The sequence below is a fragment of the Anguilla anguilla genome, chromosome 7 (genome assembly GCF_013347855.1).
Source record: "Anguilla anguilla isolate fAngAng1 chromosome 7, fAngAng1.pri, whole genome shotgun sequence".
In the NCBI taxonomy this organism is placed as follows: domain Eukaryota; kingdom Metazoa; phylum Chordata; class Actinopteri; order Anguilliformes; family Anguillidae; genus Anguilla; species Anguilla anguilla.
In genome coordinates, this window is record NC_049207.1 from 38,574,984 (window position 1) to 38,596,702 (window position 21,719).

Genomic DNA, 21,719 nt, shown 5'->3' on the forward strand with positions numbered 1-21,719 from the left:
AATGCATCTAATAATTAACTGTGCAAAGAAGAATCTGGGAGAATTTGATATACCTACACATACAGTGCACACAAAGCCAGGCGCTGTATTTTCACGTGGACCATTTATAGCAGCTCTTCAAGCTGATTTTTTACAACCAAATGCAGTTGCAGTTATAGCGTGATATGCTATCACACTGACAGTTATTAAAATGCGGACGGTCTGGAAACTGCAGTAAACCACATTTACATTTTCATTTTTATAGACTCTCTCCCCACCGTGGCATGTCGCAGGCCAGTCACCCAGAGGTACTAGCGATTTTTCCACAGCCCTCCTGTCTGGGGCGGAAGAACAATAGTCATTCCTTGTGGGATCCCAACAGCACTTTCATTGCAAAACTGCATTCTGTCCTCTTGCCTTTACCAACCGATCCTCTTTTTGTGGGTTGTTGTGTTTTACCGCGACATCCTTTAGCCAGAAGACCCATTTCTATAACTTGACCGAAAAAAAAACCATCTCCGTACGACTGTCAAAGGCTGCTCTTCACCGCCAACTTTTGTGCATGTGATGCGCCGGATAGCGGCTAGCCATATCGCTTCCTATGATCAGCCATTAGCATTGCAAAAGACCAGACAGAGAGCAGTTGGGCTCACACAGCCTATTGTACGGTTGTCTGTCTGTGCAGTATATACATGCGCACGAATGAGACAGACTGTTAAAAAAAGGAATAAAGCTACAGATAAAACCCTATATTTAACAGAAAAGCCTTAATGCAGTCCTCTCTTTTATGGTGAACATGGTGACATTTCGTTATCATGCTAAGCAGTCCACTGTCACTCTGTCTCTCTTTCTCCCTCGCTGACCTTTCAGCTACTTTGAATGGGTAATCGGACAGAGACTGATTTAACCAAATGATATGGTAGCCTCCTCTCTGGCTCTGGTGTGTGTGTGTGTGTGAGTGCGTGCATTTGTGTGGAGGAAGAGGAGTTGGAAACTCAAGGAAGAATATATTGGAAGTACAATCTGCACACGCTCTCAAGCTTCTCTTATTAATATGACTTTCGTACTTGATCCTTACAGACATTAAGGATGAAGTGTGCATTGTCTTTGCGTGTCAGTAAAATTAATGTTGGGTGTGCAAGTCTTTAATTCCTTCCCATGCCCATATTTGCAACAACACTTTTTGGGTGCTGCATCTCAATGTCTGAATGTGCATAGAACTATGTTTCATAAGGTATTAATGGGTTACAGTCACATAAATTTAAATTGTCCCAATTTTGGAAACCGAATGGGTGAACCGTGTCCTGTGCCATCAACGGAGAGGGATAGGTACTGTGACAACGTTCCACCACAATGTAGAGGAAACATGAAGTAAAAATTGAATGCTCAGTTGCTCAGAATGCTCAACCTGTATCTAGTTCCAACAGCTCTTGTCATCGCTGAAATATGCAACAACAACAACAAAAAAAAAGAAACATTTTCTGGCCCTGCTGGGTTGGTTCTCATCAGCTACGACTATGCTTCAGGATGACGGCAGCTGCATTCATAATGGGACACTGTCTATGCATGTGTTTGTTACGCAGTCCTTGAATAAACTGTCTACAAAATCTGTAGTCATTACAAGTTAGGTTTATCACTACTGGTGACTTAAATTTATGTTGAAATTCAAGCTCAATATGTTAGCCGTTTACCAAGAAGAAATTGTTGCCTCCAAGTGTGAGGTTTCCTAACTACTCCGATGCTTTTAGCGTGAGAAACACACTTTCAGGCTTTGTCTCGCTGTCCCCCCCCCCCCCCCCCCCCCCCCCCCCCCCCCCCAGGGCTTACCTGTGTAGACGAAGCGGCCCGGTGCTCCTTTACAGAACTGCTTGGACTTGTAGGAGAGCGTGACCTCCACAACCCCGGGGATGTGTCGCGGCGGCGTCTGGACCCGAATGGCATGGGGCGTGATGAGCTGGAACACGACATGGACATGGAGGTCAGGGGGTCGTGGGGCGGGGCAAGAGAGGCACAACGACCGCGGGCAGACACGTTGATACCTGACAACCTCAGGGCAACCCCCAAACAAGATGCTTCTTCAGATCACTGCAAAGATTTCCCCGTTAAATCAAAGCGCCATTCAGAAATAGCACTAAAAGTATTTATTGTTACTACAAGCAGAACTATTGAAACACCATCACCATACAGAGTCATGAGAACTCATAAACCACTAACATAACTACAACAACTTAAAAATGCAAATACTATTACTCTGATGGCAATATACAGATAATTCACTTAACCAAGTCTTGAAATTCACAAGCAAATTCACAGCCGCCTCCTAGCATTCCAGGTCTAACTCCCAGACACAAACAGTAGCCCACGGTAGAGCAGTTAGAGATCCTCCCCCCCTCCTCTGCTTTCCAGGCACCTTGGAGATCGGTTTTCCTCCTTCCCTCCTGTGTGCAGAGCGCAGCTCTCTATCTGGAAGGTGTGCAGCATGGGCTATATTTAATATTTCATAAACACACAGATTTGTGCTCCAAGCTATATCCCCCTCACAGGTAAAGGGTAAAGGGGAGAAAATCAATGTGATTTTTGAAGATTTCTCTCTCAAGGCAGAAGGTCTGCTGTGTACGTGCGTGTGTGTGTGTGTGTGTGTGTGTCTGCGTGTGTATGCGTGTGTGCGTGTGTGTGTGTGTGTTTGGGTAACAAGAAAACTGCTCTTGGCTCCACTTTCAGTACAGAGTGAGCTGATATTCTCTCTCCAGCCTTCGGTTATTATGACTTCTGCTTCCTTGCCTTAAACAAAAGCTTTCTGTTGGATATCCATGAGTTTCTACTCTTCTTCTGGTCTTAATTATGGAAGCCCACCCACTGAAAGGATTGTAACTTTAATACTTGTACCTTCCAGGTGTCAGTTACCTACTGGCTTAAAGGTGTCAGTAAACCCCTCGGTGTAATGGTTCTCCAAGATCAAGTGCAGATACTGTACCATTGCTTTACAAAACTGTCTGGCCCAGGAGTTTTAAGGTTGACAGGGTGCAACATATCCCTTTTCAATACACTGAGCTTCTCATTTGGCTCCAATAAGTGGATACACAACAGATTGACTTAACACTATGTTGATGACCTTAAACAGATTACTCTCACACCCTTGACTGTGTCTAGACCAAGGATCCCAGGAAGAACACTCAGTAAACTTTGCCCCCACAGGTTGGAAATGTCTCGGGCCCATGTGGCAGCCCAGGGCAAAACCCGGGTGGGACCCACCTCACTCCAGACCAGCATGGTGCCGAAGACCACCTGCAGCCCATCGAAGAAGTTGTCGCCAATGATGATGACAGTGGCGCCCCCTGTTGTCCACCCCTCGCTGGGGCTGATGGCTTTGATGCAGGGTGTGGCTGCTTCGGAGATACACAGAAAGAGAGAGAGATGTTTAAACACAGATCAGCTATCGGAATTCTCTGGAAAAGGAACTTAGCTTGTCTTTTTTATGGTTGCAGGTTAGATTCCCAGGTCACAGGACAGATGCTTAACCTGAAATTTTTCAGAGTCCATGTGAAAATGTGAGCTATATAATTTGCCATGAAACACAGATGTGTTGTGTAGCTGGAGAATAATGTAATTGAACATTATCGTCGAGCAAATCAACCAAATGATTAGAATCAATTCGTCCAGGATGCACTTTTGCTTTGGGTGAACCAAGCAGTTTTTTTTTTCTTTTTTTACTTTTTTTTTGCTGTCATTTCCTTGATATTTGCATATTTTCATAAGATTACATCAAACTTAATAATACATATACTAATACAGATGAAAAATAAATAAGTACAAAATAAATAAATAAAAAGTATATACTGTTTGTGTATATGTACAGTATATACACACAATGTTTGGGACATCGGTGGTTGGGGAGTTATGGTTTTGGCAGGTATCACTTGTCTTAATTGATGATGTAACTGCTGATAGAAGCAGCAGAATTCTTTTTTTAAGCGTACAGTAGCATCTTACCAGTTCGACCAAATGCCTGCAAACTCATTTGACAGTGCTTCATCCTACAGCAAGACAATAATTCCAAACGTACTGCTAAAAAAACAAATTAGTTTTTGACTGGCCAAGTCATTCACCTGATCTGAATACAATTGAGCATGCATTTAATATGCGGACTAGCCCCTGAAAAAAGCAGGAACTGAAGATGGCTGCAGTACTGGCCTGTCAGAAACATCACAAGAGAAGATACTTAGTTCCTGGTTATGTTCATGGGTATGCAACTGAACATGTACTAAAAATGACTATTTTCCTATACAGAGCATTAAGATGTCCCAAACATTATGGGGGGGGGGGGGGGGGTAATAAAGTGCTGTAATATCTACATGATGAAACCAAAGAGTATGAATAAAAATAAATTAAATAAAAGCTGAGAATGTCCACTTCATTCACATGTGAATTGTTTGAATACAAATGTAAAGTTGTATAGTATTGAGCCAAATAAAGAAAAATATCTCTTTGCCCAAAACATTATATATATATATATATATGTATAATGCCCCTATAGAGCCCCTGCTTTGCTCTTGTGTGTGACTGCAGTTCTGCTCTAACCGCTTGTGTGCATATATTTGCAAGTGCAAGTCTCCCTTGATTATGATGTCTTATGTAAATTAAGAACAAAAGGGAGACACTAGTGATTATTGCAGTGATAATCGCTGTAATCACAACCACAATGAACACAAATGCGCAATCACAAATTTTCTCCCGTTGGCCCGTTAATCACTACAGTTATTTTGAACGTTAGCTCAATTCTTGCAGCGTCTGTACTTGGTCTGCCAGGAAACCACATTGCGTTCTGACAGTATGACACACTGTTTTCTGACCCATAAATGAACGGTCCAGACCTTTCCAATGCATTTACATCCAGCGAGGTTCTACCGGTTCTGTAGAGATTATCTCTAGTGCTCAGAACTTTCTGTCTATGAAACAGAGTTTTTCAGATCTGTTGCCATCCGCAGACTCCCTAGGCCCAAAGCCTACACCGCTGACTCCAAGCTTACTGGGACAGGATTGACACTCTGGTCCAACGAATCTGACCACAGTTTGCTGCCCACTGTTCACGGCCATTGCCGGCGATGTTGCATGTGACAGGCTACACAAGCACTCCATCAGATAACAGGGGTGCAGGCGGCCTATTCTGAAAAGCCTACGTTGGGATTCTCAGACGTCTGAACGCTAGACATCAGTGCTGTCTGAGAGCGAGAAAGAGTGAGAGAGATAAGACCTTAAGGTGTTTCTAGCCATTCACGCTTGCGGAAATGCTGAAACACAAGGAAAGGAGAGGTGTTGGACTTAGCCGCACCAACGGAGGGACACACATTTGCACCCTTAGCACTGTTAATCCTGGATACTGCCAGGGCAGAGACAGAGTATTTGCATTAGTAATTCCACCTGCTTTTTATCCGTTTCTCCCTTTGGATATATCCCTTCCTTTTTCTCTTTCTCTGAATTTACTTTTAGATACATGTATATGTATAGGTTTGTAAAGATAGGTCATTTCTGTCGAGTCAGACCTTTTGTTACAATATAAATTGTTGTTGCATAGGTTAGCGTCACACTTTTTGATTAGAAAGGGGCTACTGTTCCTTGATGGTGGTACCGCGTTTTTGTATTCCTGAGAGTAACACCAATGTTCTCCACTATTGCACATCTCCTAACTGAGTCCTTACAGAGTTTTTCTTAATTATAGTGAAGACGAATCGTCTTCCCCCATGTTGGCAAACATTAGGTCAAAGAAAGCAGAGGTAAAGTTATTTGGAGAGGGCCTAAATAGAAGCTGAGGTCAGATTTATCATCAGTCTGGCTGCACAAGATCCCCTCTGTACATTTGACTTCTGAGAGACTTGACGCAGGATTCTGGTCAACTCATTTTCTTAGTCTTCAGAAAAACCCTTTCCATCCAAGAGATGTTTAAAATGGCAGTAAAATAAAAAAAACAACAAATGTATCGTTCGCAATTTGTCAGTGAGAGCAGGTGCGATTTTATGGTGACTAATCCACCGTGAACCAAATATATCTTAGTGTTTTTTATAGTTAGGAGAGATAGATTAGCTGTCTTGCAACACTTCCAGCTTTGTTAAAAAGCATCATGAAATTACAATTTAGAAAAAAAACCCAGGGAAAATATCTGACTAACAGCTTTCCTTGGTGTAAGGGTTAAACATCCCAGTCACCCACAAAATTATGGCCCTTCTCAGAAATCGATAATGGGGACAACTATGGCTGGAGATTAAACCACCAACCCCCTTTAAGAGCAAGTGCAGGTGACTCTAGGTGACATGAAGGTGGGTGCGTGGCGACCATCCTACCTTCAGAGGGGTCCAGGCGCCGGGCCCGCCTGCCGTGTTTGGAGTTGTTGTGGACGAACATGTTGTCGGAGACGGCGAGGACATGGCCGTCTACGTTGACTGTCGTGGACACCACCACCTGGAAGAGAAACGGAAAGGTAGAGAGACAAGTATGTGTGTGTGTGTGTGTGAGAGAGAGAGAGAGAGAAAGAGAGAGAGATATTCACAATTTGGAAAGTGTAGTCCTACATATTATTTCCTCAATCCTGAAATGTGAGCATGTGCAAATTTCAAAGCGTGTTCAGCCAGCTACTGTTGCTTAAGCTGGAAAGCAATAACCTCAGCGGACTATGGTACAGGTGAATCTGAGATGCCCAGGCAGCCAGACGTGCTGATGTTATGGGAGGGTGTGAGAATTTCCCTGCCCAGTGAGTCCAGTGATGCCACAAGCATGGGACTCCTGCCACTGGTACATGGGGCAAATCACTTCACTGAGACCTACAGTGCTTTAGTTGCACAGCACCCATACAAAAGCTTTGTTTCATATTGAGACAATAAAAGAAGGACGTGATTTTCACATCATTTGATGCTATTTCTGTACTTTTACCTGTCAATTGGGAATCTACTCATAATATGTGTATATTCATCATTCATCTGAAATTCCATTCCACAACTCTTGATGGCCTCTTTGCCTATAGGTTCTTTTAAAAATCAACTCAACGACTATCATCTCTTTTACCTAGTCAGTCACGCAATCATTCAGCTCTATAGACACTTTCTAAGAACTCCATTTTCTTTGCCAATGCATTTCTATTTCATGACTGTCCTCGTAAACTCTGTTCACTCAGCTTATGTTTTACTGCCTTTTATAGTCTTTTTAGTACCACTTCTTTTTAGTTGGCCACATATTTTTCTTCTCTTCCCATTAACATTGTTTTAATTGTTGTACAAATAAAATGAAGGCAACACACTGTATAACTGAAATTACATTAATTTTCAGTTTCGAAAAAATCAAATTGACTACGTTTGACTACAATATGAAGAGTTCTACAAGAAAATAACGAACCTCCCAGGAAATTGTTTGGTAAAACGGAGCACACATTATTTTTAATAATATGTTTACATATTGATTCAATTTATATTTAATCTATTAAGACCAACTTACATGGTGTTTGATTGATATGCATAAATTATCACTTTTCCTGAGTTACTTTTTTGAATCATATCTCCACTGAGATATGATTCAAATTAAAAAACTTGTTTTTTGATTGTTGGTCACAACATATATGAAGGAATAAATAAAGTGGTGGCTTCCAACCTGAAACCTCCGCATATCCCTTGGGTTCCCTGCATTTTTCAAACAGTTCTGATTGCACTTGAGGAAGAATTTCAGGAAGAATCTGAAAAACAAAACAAAAAAAAAAAGGCACAACGTTATTGCTCAGCTCAGTAATCGTTTGTAACAGACATAAAACCATGGACAATTGAAGAAACATCCCAAAGAGAAGGTCTTTGGATTTTAGCAGTAAGTAAAATGTTATGATGGTGGTAGTTGGAATGACATTTTGCTCTTTGGTGGGTATGACACGCCTTGGAAGACTTGTAGGACATTAAGTAGAAATGGCCACAACCTGTTGTGATGTGCAAACCCTTCCCACACCTGGGGTTTGGGAAGACAACAGAGTGTTCCTGTCGTAACCATGACCCCCCCTAAAGCTTGCACAACCAATGAACTACAGCGTCATGAGCGTCCCTCCACGGCTGTCCACAGACACAGTGTGTTAATCAAAGAAACAAATCTTAGCTGCAGGACATTTATTGCACACGGAATGCAGTCGTGTTAATCGCTGATATTGGTCCACACTGACACAAAAGTAAAGACACCAGTGAATAAAATCCTCCATTCCGTTTCGCTGCTTTAATTACTTGTAACCGGTACATACAAGACTTGATATGTCAACCCTCGTTGGCGTAACAGTTGCTAGCAGGTGACTCTAGTTCTGGCCTGATTCCAGCTGACAAATATGAAGTCTCCTGCGTCGTTGATTTACTCTTATTTTTACTGCTGCAGAGAGGTATCGATTGTGGAATGTATATTGACAAGGGCGGGACACAGTAAATGCAGCCACCAGGGAGGCAGAGTGTGTAGAGTACAGGGGAATGAAATGCAGCCTTAATGTGCCCTGCAGCCACCCCCACCCCCCACACCCTCCCCCCCCCTCATTTCAGTGTGTCCATCTCCCCACCTGCGAGAAACGCCCCTCCCCCCAGCCCCCCCACCTCCCCGATTCTTTCTGACGGAGCACTCCCTCTTCAACTGCTGCGTTGCCCCAGCGACGATACCGCGGACGCTAACGACCGGTGAGGTCACAGACAGGCATGTCACATTAACCACGGCATAACCTCTGTAACCAGCCTACAACCCCCCCCCCCCCCCGCCCCCCCCGCCCCATTTTTTTACGGGGTGGTGGTGAGAGGGTATCCAGTCACAGAGATATATATTAACGGGGCCCATCTGCGACGACCATCGATCCTTCCCTAATTAGACAGCAACAAACAGACAGTAAAAAAAAAAAAAAAAAAAAACGTCCGCCGTCTAATTGCAACCTTCTTGAAACACGCCCTTAAAGCAGAGGCAAAGCGTATCGGTATTTTCACGAACGCGGTCCCCCCCCCCCTTCGGGGACATTCCAGCGACGAAGCCGGAGAAAGAGACAAGCGAGAGAGAGCCCCGTTGTTTTAGAAATATGACCATTTTGTAATCACAGCGTACCGCGATAAAAAAATAAAAAATAAATAAATAAAAAAAATCGGCCTAGTGGTCTATTTAGCCCTCATCGATTGATACTTGATCCGGGTAGCGCCGCGGGCAGCTAATGCTCTTTATGGCCACAGAATACAATAACATGGGGACCCATCCCTGAGCTCCATTCACATGATATTGGAGTCCTTGGGAGCAGAGATATAGATCAATAGGGATTGAATTAAAAAGCAGCGGGAGACAAGGGGGCCTGGTAACTGGAGCCGTCACGCTCTGATATTAGAGTGATGCTGCGTTTATCAGGGATTCAATTGAACAGGAGGCACTGAGATGCCATGGAAAGCATGGAGTGTGGGACACACTTTCTGGCCTGGATGGCCAAAAAGACGCCTGTGAAACAGATGAAACCCAGAAAAGGCGTCTGATTGGATGCACTGAGCATCTGCATAAGATCATTGTGAAGGCCACCAACCTCTGAAGACCATGTGATCGGTGCTTCCAGCTGAATGCTGGAACTTCGTTTAAATATTTTTTTTCTTTTCACAATTTGGAATTCACAGTTGTAACTTGACTTTCCACATTGTCTCCTGCACCAGCATGTGGGTGCGGTGGTTTCTTCTTGAAAACTTCACATTCCAGACCTGACCAGATGTACGTGACTTTCCAGTAAGATGCAAACGTTCTATGATAAATTTGTATCCCTGATGATTGTACTTCACTGAATGACCCCAAGGTTAACACTAGCTGGAAATTTCCTTCCAAAAGAAATGGAGAAATAAACTGGCAGAGGGGCAGGGGAACACAGAAGGAGGCCAAGCATGTGGCCTGCTGTCTTCCCATCTGAAATTGGGCAGCAGTTGACAAGGAATGCAAGATCCTTTCCTGGTTTATTTCCTTGAAAAGCAGGACCTGATCAAAGCCAGTTTCCCTTGGAGCAGTCCATACTTGGGTCCTGTTAGTGTGGCTGTGCGTGTGTGTGAGAGACGGGGGGTGGGAGGAGAGTGGTGAAGGAATAAGACTGGGCATGAATGTTGATTTCAACTTCCAAAAAGAGGGCAAGCAGGGAAAGTAGACTGCTGCTATTTTAGTGCACTATATTTTCAGATTTTTTTAAATAACAAAAAATGGTAATGCTAAAAAATGCTAATACATATGGCACTATATTCACTTTTAGATACTTCTAATATTGTTTTTTCAAGAGGGCAGTTGGCAGACCTTTGTTCATATATGGTGTGAATAATCGATTATGAGAACACAATATAGAGCACTATCAGGTTCAGATCCTCTAAATTAAAGCCAACCCCTGTTGTCTGCATTTAATTTACTGTGTTTGTTTCCCTCTAAAACCACCTCATTGCCAAGTGAACTGCTGTTCATCTTTCCCCTGTTGACAATTTCCCAAAGAATCAATGCCCGAGGTGTGCGGTACCTTTGGCCAAAGCGGTCAGGGGAGGATCGTTTCTGAGAACAAATTACGGAGCGCGGACATGATCCGGTCGTAATGCCGGCTTCCCTCCAAGGGCACCAATTAGGAGCCTTCGCCCGCAGGAGGCGGATCGATGCGTCGTCCACCGCGGCGGCGCGAAACCGGGAGCGCCAGTCTCCCGCTCGGTGCCGCGGGCGGGCCCAAACGAGCCCTTCTCAAATCCCGCTGTCGGAGCTGGCGACCGGTTTTAAGCGCGACAAGCGACCGGCTTTAAGACGCGGAGGACCGCACGAGCGGCCCTTCACGTTGAATTTCACACCGCTGACGGCGTCTTATTAGCTTAAGCCTTCCTGTACTAATTAGAGCCTGCAAGATATTTGTACAAGCCTGTTTTCAGCGGGATAAATCGAGCACAATGGAATTCCATACTCGAGCCGCTACCGCTAGCAAACCCGCCTGCTTTTACACACATTCGTTTGAGTCTACATGCAAACATGTCTCCATCCGGAAGCACCGAGGAACCCATAGAAAAAAAGGCTTAACGCGCATTTGGGCGGCGCAACGTCTGCGCACCTGTCTCGTCCGACGGGCCTGTCTGAGAGCTGGACCGGCATGAAAGCGTCAGCAGCGGCGCCGACCCTTTGAAGTCACAGGTACGCGGCATCGCGGGTACGCGGCTTTCGGGATGAGCTCTTCCCGTTCCCTCCGCCAGATTGGCGGTGTGTTTTTTAATTGCAATTAGCGCACAACTCGAGACGAGCCGACCGGGAAGCACAATTATCACATACAAAGAGACTCGAGCGAGCGACGTGAAGCAAACTTCTTTTTTTTTTCTTAATTCCGCGAAGTTGCGGCGCGAAGAACCGAATAAGCTTTCACCTGAGGAGAAAAGAACGCACGTGTAGGACTTGTGGCGTCGCTAGAGGAAAAAAAAAAATGTGAAGTAAGTCTGTTGGTGACAGAGTGCAAAGGATCCAGTGACAGGCTTAAAAACTAAGTGCTAGGTACCACGGTGACATCACGTGAAGCAAAATGGTGTAAGGTTAAAACAAAAGTAGGTGACAGACTGTGATTTGGTTTTTAACGACTGTTAAAAGTGAATATTGACAGAATCGGCATTGGTACTGCACTCTATTTTTATTTTCTTTTCAAAAATGACATGCAATTCTAACCAGTACAACTGACAGTATATATTATGTTGAGCTTAAAGTCAATAAGACCGTTTACATGCATTGTGGTAGGACCAAAATAGCATTGCTTATTAGTATGTTGAAAATTTATCGGTAGTATCAGGTGATTTATATATAAATAATTGCAAAAACATGAACGGGAAACAATAATGCCATACGCATGACGCTACACCCAATAATCCAACAAACAACTGGCCCCTAGCATAGAGCCAAACCTTTATTAAGTGGACCACCCTGAGACAATTGGCTGCGTGCTCATAATACCTTTAAGAGAAATGAAGAGTGTAGGCACAAGGACAGGAACAGAGGGAGAAACTTCTGCGCCGCAACTCATCCCTCCCCATCAAAAACTTATTAAAACAGCGTAAATAATTAATGTCCGTGTCCATCTTGAGCCAATGCTCAATTATTGGAGTCAGGGTTTCCCCCCGCCCTCAGCTCTTAGAGTAGCCGCAGATAATGAGGGAGCCGGAGTCACGGTCGTACGCCGTCACCTCATTACTCCGTCCCGCTATCAATTACAAGGGCAATGTGTAGCCCTGTCTGCCCACGCTGTGGCAGGACTTACTGCGGCCACCCCCACCCCAAACACACACAGTCACATGCATACACACACACACACACACACACACACACACACACGCATACGCATGCACGTGCACGCACGCACATACACACACACACACACACACGCACGCATACGCATGCACGTGCACGCACGCACACACACACACACACACACATGCTTTCCACATCCTCAGCACTGCAAAGAAAGGTGCTATAAATTAACCTGCCAAACCATCTCAGGAGGAATGTGTTCGGATGGAGGTTCGGGGGCAGTGATTATGACGGGTCAGAATTCGGGGTTCTGCTTTTGCTTCTGGTCCAGGCAGAGACCGGGAGCACTGCTCACCAGCACCACTACGCACAACCCCAATCACCCTTTGCCTGTAGTATTTGTTATAGAGTTACAGAATTATAGGTGATAATGACTGGGCCTCATGCAATCTATTGGGGCACTGCAAGGTTTTCTTTCCCACCCCACTCATTTTTCTTTCCCACCCCACTGCTGCAACATCCTTTTGATCCCATAGGGCAAAGACAAAGGGAGCGTAAACATTGCATTGTCTTGCTTGGGAGAAGCATCAAACAATACATCCACAGCTGTCAGTTACCTTGTAGACGCACTGCCAACAGCACACTACTGTCCCCTGACGGAGAATCACACTCACTATAGATCATCACGTAATACACACACAATATATAGGCATGCATGCACGCACAGGCACGCATTAGGACAAGCACACACACACATGTGCTCTCTTGCAACCAAGCACAAACAAGTTAATGAAAACACACTTGCATACATTCACACACACAATTGTGAGCACATATCCACATGTAAACACACGAGCACACACAAGTGCATTTGCATACACGCATGCACACACACACACACGCACACACACACATGCACTCTATTGGCCTCACAGGATGTGTGAAGAAGTTCAGAAGTCCTGCTCTCTCACCCCAGCTCCCCACCTCAAAGCCATGTCCCTCAACCCTGCCTGGGTCTCTCACTTATTACACCGGGCAAGAAAACACATCAATATTTCAGCAGGGGTATTTTTAAAAGCTGCCGCCTTTTCAATTCTCGCTTGGCATTTGTGTCGTGCGCTGGACGCTCTCTAAGTCCTGGCCAAACTGGAACACAAGCCCTAATGTAAGAGTGAAGAGGTGGTGACTCACATTGGTGCCATAGTAAAATGGGGGTAATGTTTGGACCGGTTTTAAAGATGTAGTGCAAGAGGACGAAATATGACTTGGTTGATGCTTGGGTTATTTCAGCAAGTAAACAAGTTTGAACAGACAGACACACACAAACACACACACAGAAAAAAAGAGAGAGAGCGAGAGAGAGACAGACAGACAGACAGACAGTCCATGATATATATAGATATACATCCAGGCTGAAGGCCACAGTCTTTGAACGGAAAAGTAACTGACACCTTGTACGTACTTCAAGGAAAATCCTTCCACACTACCAGAGTGGAGAATTCCGAATACAGCCCCATAGCAGTATTCAGCAAGTAAAATATTTACACAGCTACGCTGAAAGCAGATGCCTCTTCACACAAGGAAACAAAAACCAGAGCTGACAAAGCACTAACATTGCGGTAACGTTGCCTCTTTGTACCGACAAGGACTTTTAAAACATTCACATTTCTGTCCATTTCGCTTAAAACATGCACGTTTCGGCACTCACTGCAAAGCCACATGGCACTAGCCAATGTGTTGATCCAACAGGCTTCCAATGAAAATGTTAAAAATGACTCTTCCTTCCTAATGGTTTTGAACTGTCGATCCAGGACATACGCTCCAATGCTCAAACCAGTTTACCGATTCTTGTAGTCAATTTTATAAGGCAGCTTTGTAAAGCATAAAACCACTGGTACTAAGACCATAAATGAGGAAACTGTCCTGTTTGTTTGTTTATGGGCATAGAAAATATCATTTTAAGGTTATATAACTAGTAGTTTCTAAACATGAGCCTGTACTGGTCCAAATTAAAGAAGCACAGCGAGGGTAAAGACAAATGGTGTGGTGTATGTGTGTGTGTGTGTGTGTGTGCATGCGTGCGTGCGTGCATGTGTGTGTGTGCATTTGTATGCATGTGTGTGGACCAGTGTGTGCGTTTGTGTGTGTGTGCATGTGTGTGAGTGCGTGTGTGTGCGTGCACATGTTTGCGTGAGCCAGTGGGGGTGTGGGTGTGTGTTTGCATGAACGTGTGGGGGTGTAGGCGTGTGTGTGCGTGCGCACGCATGTTTGCGTGAGCATACGGGGGTGTGAGTGTGTGTGTGCGTGTGCGTGCACATGTTGTGTTTGCGCGAGCGTGTGGGGGTGTAGGAGTGGGCGCGCATGCGCGCGTGTGTTTGTGCGAGTGTGTGGGGGTTTGGTGCACGCGTGCGCGTGAGGGGGTGTAGGTGCATACGAGCGTGTGGGGGTGTAGGAGTGGGCGCGCATGCGCGCGTGTGTTTGCGCGAGCGCGTAGGGGTTCGGTGCACACGTGCGGGGGGTGTAGGTGCACGCGTGCGCGCGTGTGGGGGTGCAGGTGCGTGCGCGCACGTGTGTGCAGGGCTGTGGGCGTGTGTTTGGCGGGTGAGGGTGCGCGGGGCCCCCCTCGGGAGCCCTCGGCCCCGTGCTCCTGGCTCAGGTCCTCGCGGGGTTGTGCCGGTCCCCTCCGTCCCCACTCTCAGATCGAGCCCCCCGCTCAGACGCTGCTACACACCATCAATAATTCACCAGCAGAGATGGCAATTACAGGACCATGTACAATCAAACTAAATATTTGATGAGGCACTAAAACAGTCCCTGGAACGGATCTTTGTCTTTTTCTCTCTCCTTTCTCCCCCCCTGTCCCTCTCTCTTCCCCTCTCTTCTTTGTCTCTCAACCATTTTTTTTTTTTTATGTCTCTCTCGCTGTTGTTCTCTACCACATTATGACCGCAGTCCCTTATTCCCCAAACTTTGCCCAGGAACACAAATACAGTTTATACAGCTAAGAGCCTCTTGAACAATTCATTTTCCACTTTTAAAATATTGAGTATGCACACATGAAGTATGTTGTAACTGCTTGCCTCATGCCAAACCATTGCATATTAAAGAATCCATTTCTTTGTCAGTTCAAAAAAAAAAACATGAAAAGAATGCCATGGAATTAAAGACTAAGAAATGACACAAGCGCATATGTGAAATTAAATTAGATAAACAGCAGACAACTTACAGTGACTGAGTTTTCAAATGGATGGATGCCAGGAGAAGGTTGTAATTAAAGCTATCTTTGATCTATTAACAGCTGGCCCTAATAATAAAGATTTTTAAGTGGGGTGCTGTTCTCGCTTCATGTTGGTTCAGCAGTATCATAACACAAGTACAATTTGCCATCATGTCAATAAACAGATTCAAAGCTAAATTGACTGTGTAAAGAATATTGAGGTTAGACTGAATCTAGGCCTAAGCCCTTGTGAGTCAACACTGGGAAACTGAAGCACACTGAAAATGACAGTCAGAAAATAGACATATTGCAAAAAAAAGTCAGTCTCAACAAGTATTTGAGTCTTGCATTAATCTTATTTCTATTACTTTGCTGCTAAGTAAGACAGAATTATTGCCAATGAGGTGAGACAGTTTGACTAATTTCAAGATTTTCCAAAGGGGAAAGAAAATCCATCCATCCATTATCTATACCCGCTTATCCTGGTCAGGGTTGCGGAGGGTGCTGGAGCCTATCCCAGCATGCATTGGGCAAGAGGCAGGAACACACCCTGGACAGGTTGAGGAAAGACAATTTCACTTGTAAAGAAAACAGTAACTTAAAATAAGCAAATAGTTTCTATTTGAGAGAAAAAAAAACAAGCTTTTAAGTCTCAGTACAAGAATAAAACACTTGTTTTTATTTTTGTATTTTTTTTGCAGTCCACCCTCAGACCATCAGTCCACAAACTCCAAAGTCTGTGTCTTACAGATGTTTTCTACCAGTAAACGTGTAGTCTACCTTGTGATCCATTACATGACCACAGAATGTCCAACCATCTGTGCTTTCCTGGTGAACACTGTGGGTCTCTACATCTGTGGTTTCCTTGACAACAGAACAAGGAGACCCCCTGATGAAGCATGGCATTGCTTCGTCAAGTGGACCACCCCCATTGAATGTGCATGTGGTCACTAGTCACCAACATTTCAGTTTAATCTAGGTCAATAGGTTTTTGGATTTTTAAGTTTGCTTTCAAATACCAGTACTGATTGTTTCATCAGCATCGCATATTTGTGACCTAAAAGTGGTAAAAGTGACAGAAGCATAGTCATTATCTAAATAAGGCTGGGAACCACCCAACATCACAAAACACAGAACTTCTTCCTGTGACTGAATTTGAGGAATATATAATTTACTTGAGTTCACTTTCCGCTCAGCATGCTGGTGGGAAAATATGATAACACTGTAAAAAAGCTGGCCTGAAATCAGAAGGGTGTTGGTTTGATTCTTGGGTACAGCACATTCTACACACTTCAGCCACCGTACCCAAGGACACCACACTTTTATATATCCAGTTGTGGATGATGACACAAGTAAATATTTAACTCACGGTATGCAAGTCAACATGAGGGCGTCTGGTCAGAAATGAACATATTTGTTAAAAAAAAAAAGATTACAGTTTTGTGTCGAATGATGAAAAAGGGAGAACACAACGGGAACTTAAAGGTTAAATACTGTAAAAAAGCTCTAAACTATGACAGATTGCTACATTTGCAGAAATGTCTCCTTCCCGTTATACAGCAAAGACCATAAAGCCCCTTCTCCCTCAGATGAGACGGCTCGTTCTTTGTTTAATGGCAATCGGATCCATCACGATAATTCAGCGCTGATGCAAACATTAAGTCCGCAGCACAAATCTCAAGATCACAACCGCGCGGCATGTAATAGGAGGGCAATCAATTTCGGGGACGCCGCTTCTCCCGGCTCGGCGGAATGCGAAGAATGAGCGAAAGGGCGAAATCGGATCCGCGGGAGGAAATGGAACGCAGCTGGGAGAGCCCGAAAAGAAAGAGATTCCGCGACCCGTTTCCTAAAATCGGCGAGCGGATCCCCGCACACACCGTCCCGTTTTCACCACCTGCGATCAGGGCGGTGTCGGGGCTCTTTTATTTTTATTTATTTTTTTTTTTTCCTGCTGAGATTTTTCTACGCGGACAACATGGCTGCGCCGTGAAGCATTCGGGCGAGAGCGGAGAGAATGCGTTTCGCTTGTTTGCGCACCGCGTCGCTTCCTTGGCTGCCCTTTCTCCCATAAAAAAGAAAAACAAAAAAAAACATTAGAACAGCAAAAAATAAAAAATAAAAAAAACTCATTTTTGTGGCATTCCACTATTGGCTGTTTGTGAATAATTTCATTTGGAATCAGAGCTTGGAACTGTCTGGAAACACAGCCTTTGGAATCAGCTTTCTTTCTTGTGCCTCGTGAGGCAGGCCAAAAGCAGACCTCCTGTTTGTATTTAACGGAGACTCCAGATGAGGTGAACTCCCCTCTCTCTCTCTCTCTCTCTCTTCTATTCGAAGATTTCCTCAGGTCCAATCTCAGCTGTGTTTTGGCCTGGTCGCCATGACAAAGTTGATATTTGTTTCTCCGGTTGCAATCATCCTATGACATAATGCAAGTAACGGGATTGGGTGAAATATGTAACGCCGGGTGACCTCACCAGTGAGGAATGGGTTCAAAAAACCGTAGCACGCTGCAACGCAGTCAGTCGCATTCACTGTGCTGGAAAACAAATCATACGCTGAGCTGTGGAGCAAAGACAAGGCAGGACTCCGATAAAGAGAATCAATCTGCATTGTATCTGATGGGAAACGCCTGCATGTATCTTCATGCGTTCTTGAGGTCTCAAAATATTAAGAGCAGGGGAGAACAATATGTGCTCCATGCTCGTCGAGACCTGAGTCAAATTTCCCAATGACCTTTTGACCCCTTTGACTGAGTAAGTGAAAGGGCAAACACCATGCGATTGACCATGCACACATCTGAAAGGGGCGTCCGGATCTGCTGGCACGTTTCCTCCAATGAAATTCATCAGTACTTCTAACCTAGTAGCCACTGTCCCCTCAGGATGTACGACACCATAAGGGGGTTCAGGCACTTTTTTTTAATTCTTGGCTTAGAAAGACAACTGCAAACAAAGTCATAAATGTAAATACATGCACGGTTCCTCCTTTTTTTTTTTACAAACTACTTTAAGTTCCCTCTAATGCCTTGCTCTTTGTAAAGAAGGATCCAAGTTCCGTGAGCTGACACGCTGGCACATCGTTCAGGTGGACGAACTCTAACAATCTCTGTCACTCAGTGGAGAAGGATGGCCCAGGGGGGGAGGGGTGGGAAGCTGAAATCCGATTGGTGGACGGTTGAGAGGAAGGGCGGGATCAGGGAGTCGTCGTATCCAGCGTCGAGGCCACGCCACACCACACATAAGGGGGCAAGCTCAGACAGGACGTGAACGTGAAACAGGAAGTAGAACGACACCGAACAGCTAGTTAATACGCCGAATACAATGTACGGCTCGGAATGCGTAATGAGAGGACTCTGCTGAAGGAAAGGCTGTGAATTATTAATTGGGAAATATATATGATGGGGTCATGTTACATTCGCTACTGGTGGCTGATATGGGAGGAGGGGTAAATTGACTGGGACCATCCATATGAGCTGAATTCCAAGAATTCTCATTAAATGCCTTTCTTCCTCACGCACTTCTTAGGCATTTATTGCTTTCACTATTGTTATGTTGTGCCAGTGCTGAAGGGTTTTCTCAGGCTTAAGAGGAAAGGGATTAAAGGAGGCCAGGGGCCATCCACTCAGCTGTCACAGCCAGCCACTTAGCATCTCCAGTGCAGAGCCCGGTCACCGCACTGTGAGCGGGACTTTGACACGGGCAGCACCGGAGGGCGGTGGGGCCTGACACATCACGGTGCGGCCAGTCAGGTTATTTAGGGGGGGGGGGGGGGTGGATACTGCACCCCTCAATTGGGAATCTTGAGTGACAGGGCTGCGGGGAAACTGTCCTGTCTGACAAACTGGGGGACTGTGGGGGGGGGGGGGGGGGGGGGGGAATGCAAGACAAAAACACACAGGACGTCACCGGACGATTCCGGGAGCCAGGCCGCGCAAAATCGAACCGTCGGTTTCCGTGACGACGGAAGAACCGTCCTCTCAGATTTAAACACCCGCCCGTAATAGCCCGCCATCTATCACGGCCCTCCGCCGCGGCTATTCTTAGACACGCACATTAGCCCTTGGCCCAGATAGGAATGTCACCGGATTAAACATTCAATTTGTTAACGGAGCGGGTCCAGAGGTGCTGCTCCCTGACGGTCCTTACAAACTCGCCCCCAAATGGGCCCATTTTTCACCGCCGGAACCCCGCCGGCTTTTTTTTTTTTTTTACAGCGGAGCGGGGCGGGGGCGCGGGCCGTCGCCGGCGCCAGCGGAAAGCGAGGGGGGGTCTCGGGGCCCGGATTTCCCGAGCGGGATTCCCGCGGCGGTATCCTACAGGAGCGCCGAGTAGCGCTCCGCCTGCGTCGCGTCAGCGAACGTCCGGCCGAGGGAAAGGGCGACTGTCCCGCGCGTCGACCGCCGTTGGGTTTGCTGCGGTTACAGGCGTCGGCTAAATAAACGAGCGAAATTGCAAAAGGCCTATTCGTTCAACGTTAGTCCTAAACTCTGACTTACGGCTAAATGCGAGCATTGTACTTCACCCGTAAAATTCAGTTCTAAGGATCGTTGAAATCGCGAAGCTGTGTTTGTGAAGAAAAAATAAATTCTTGCTCTTAATTGTTAGTCAATGTTTAGGAAAAATGATTGAATCCCAGCCATAGTCTAAACGGGCAGAATAAGTCATCTAGAAATGTGTGTTTACACCTCGTGAGTGTTATGTTACAGTGTTCACAGTCCATAGTGTTTTTTTACACGTGTACACATTACGCGAACCGTCCTGTAATGGTGGGTTATTCCAGAGAGCAGCAAAACTGAAATGAACTAAAATATGAACAAAATCTAATAAATCTTAAAATGGTTTAGAGTAACTCTTTAGAGTAAGGGGCTCTTAATAAACATGAACAAAAATATTTAAGAACACCAAGGCCCTCTTTTATAATAAAAAAAATTTATGTTCAAAAGTGGCTAATGACATGTTTTTGCCACAATGTATAGAGGCATTTAAAATTTTCATTAAAAAAACTGTTACTATTTTTGCTACTTTTTGATACTTCATGTTGTCATCTATTTAAATGCTTGTGAGAACCAAGCATAGCCTGGATCTATGGTTCCCACTGAGAAACGTGTTCAGTTTGATTAAGATAAACTGAACATAGCTGGGCTTCATTTTTTCACTGAAAAAAAAAAACATTGCTTGAGATTAAGAATCGGCATTTCACTTGGCTTTGCCGGCTGAAATTGAGGGATAGCACTAAGGAGGCACGTATAAACTCCAGTCCAGGGAAAGCATTTAGCTGAACGTACCAAACCAAGAATGAACGGTTCAACCTCCTAAGAGCCAACGTTTCAAGTTCCCATTCGGCACAGCCAGCCCAAAGCTCTGGGGTGCTACATTAAAACCGTTTTCAACGGTTTCCAGAAATTGCGAAGAAGTTTATGTCCCAGTCGCATCGACTTCGCTCGGCGTTTCCCAGCTGCGGAGCGTCACCTGTTCCAACGACGCGGCCCGGGAAAGCGAGGAACGCGCGCCGCCGACGCGACCACATGCTCCCCTAAAAAACGGGCCCTGTGGACAGATTGAGACCATATTGGTAAACAGAGGGAGAGACGGGCGGGCAGATGCCAGCGCATTAGGACCCGCGGGCATTGGGAGACGGCGGGAGAGTAAGACGCGGGGAGAGCCGTGCAAGCGGCCCGCGGGGAGACGTTTCACTCCAGCGTCCCGCGTGGGGGGTGGGGGGTAGGGGGGGGACAGGCAGATGCCCCGGTGAGGCTTAACAGTTTTAACCACGCCACTTAATTTCGCCGGAGAGGCGAGAGCCGTGCGACGAGAATCGCGGCGGCGGGCGAACCCTGCGCGAGCGTCGTGACGCCCTTCGAGGAGCGGGAGGGGGGCCCCGCGAAATGCGTCGCGACGCGAGCGGCACCGGGGACGCCCGTTCAATCAGGCCGGCATCAACGGCAGATGGAGAACGTGGGCCTTGGGTAATTGGGCTGATCTCCCATCTTGATCTGATGCGAAGGGACTGGGGCAGTTGGGGAAAGAATGCATCGGTGTTTACGCGTGGCATCATGAAAACCCGTGTATGCACTGCTTAGAACAGCTCTTAACCTGCACTCTTCTGCTAAGCTGCGCTGACTCCATGTCTGCGTTGAAGTTTTTGCTAACAACCCTCAAAAGCCAAGGTCTCACATATTTCCCTATACGTTCAACCGTGAACGTTGAAGACCATACTGAGCGCTGGAAGACCCTAGAAAGAAAGACGTTGAAAGATCAGATGGAACAGA

The 21,719-nt window shown here is 45.6% G+C and overlaps 1 protein-coding gene across 3 annotated transcripts in view; it reads right to left on the reverse strand.

Annotated features, from left to right (window-relative positions):
* LOC118231812 (transcription factor COE3-like) overlaps positions 1-21,719 on the reverse strand; it is a 127,877-nt gene that overhangs the window by 38,544 nt on the left and 67,614 nt on the right. For 2 of the 3 annotated variants that reach the window (XM_035426086.1, XM_035426084.1), the window contains exons 8-11: positions 7,612-7,693; positions 6,315-6,432; positions 3,232-3,365; positions 1,807-1,933 (exon numbers count right to left, since the gene is read on the reverse strand). In XM_035426086.1, the coding sequence (XP_035281977.1) occupies positions 1,807-1,933; positions 3,232-3,365; positions 6,315-6,432; positions 7,612-7,693 (461 nt within the window). The remainder of the gene's footprint in view (positions 1-1,806; positions 1,934-3,231; positions 3,366-6,314; positions 6,433-7,611; positions 7,694-21,719) is intronic. The other variant, XM_035426085.1, reaches the window with a different exon arrangement.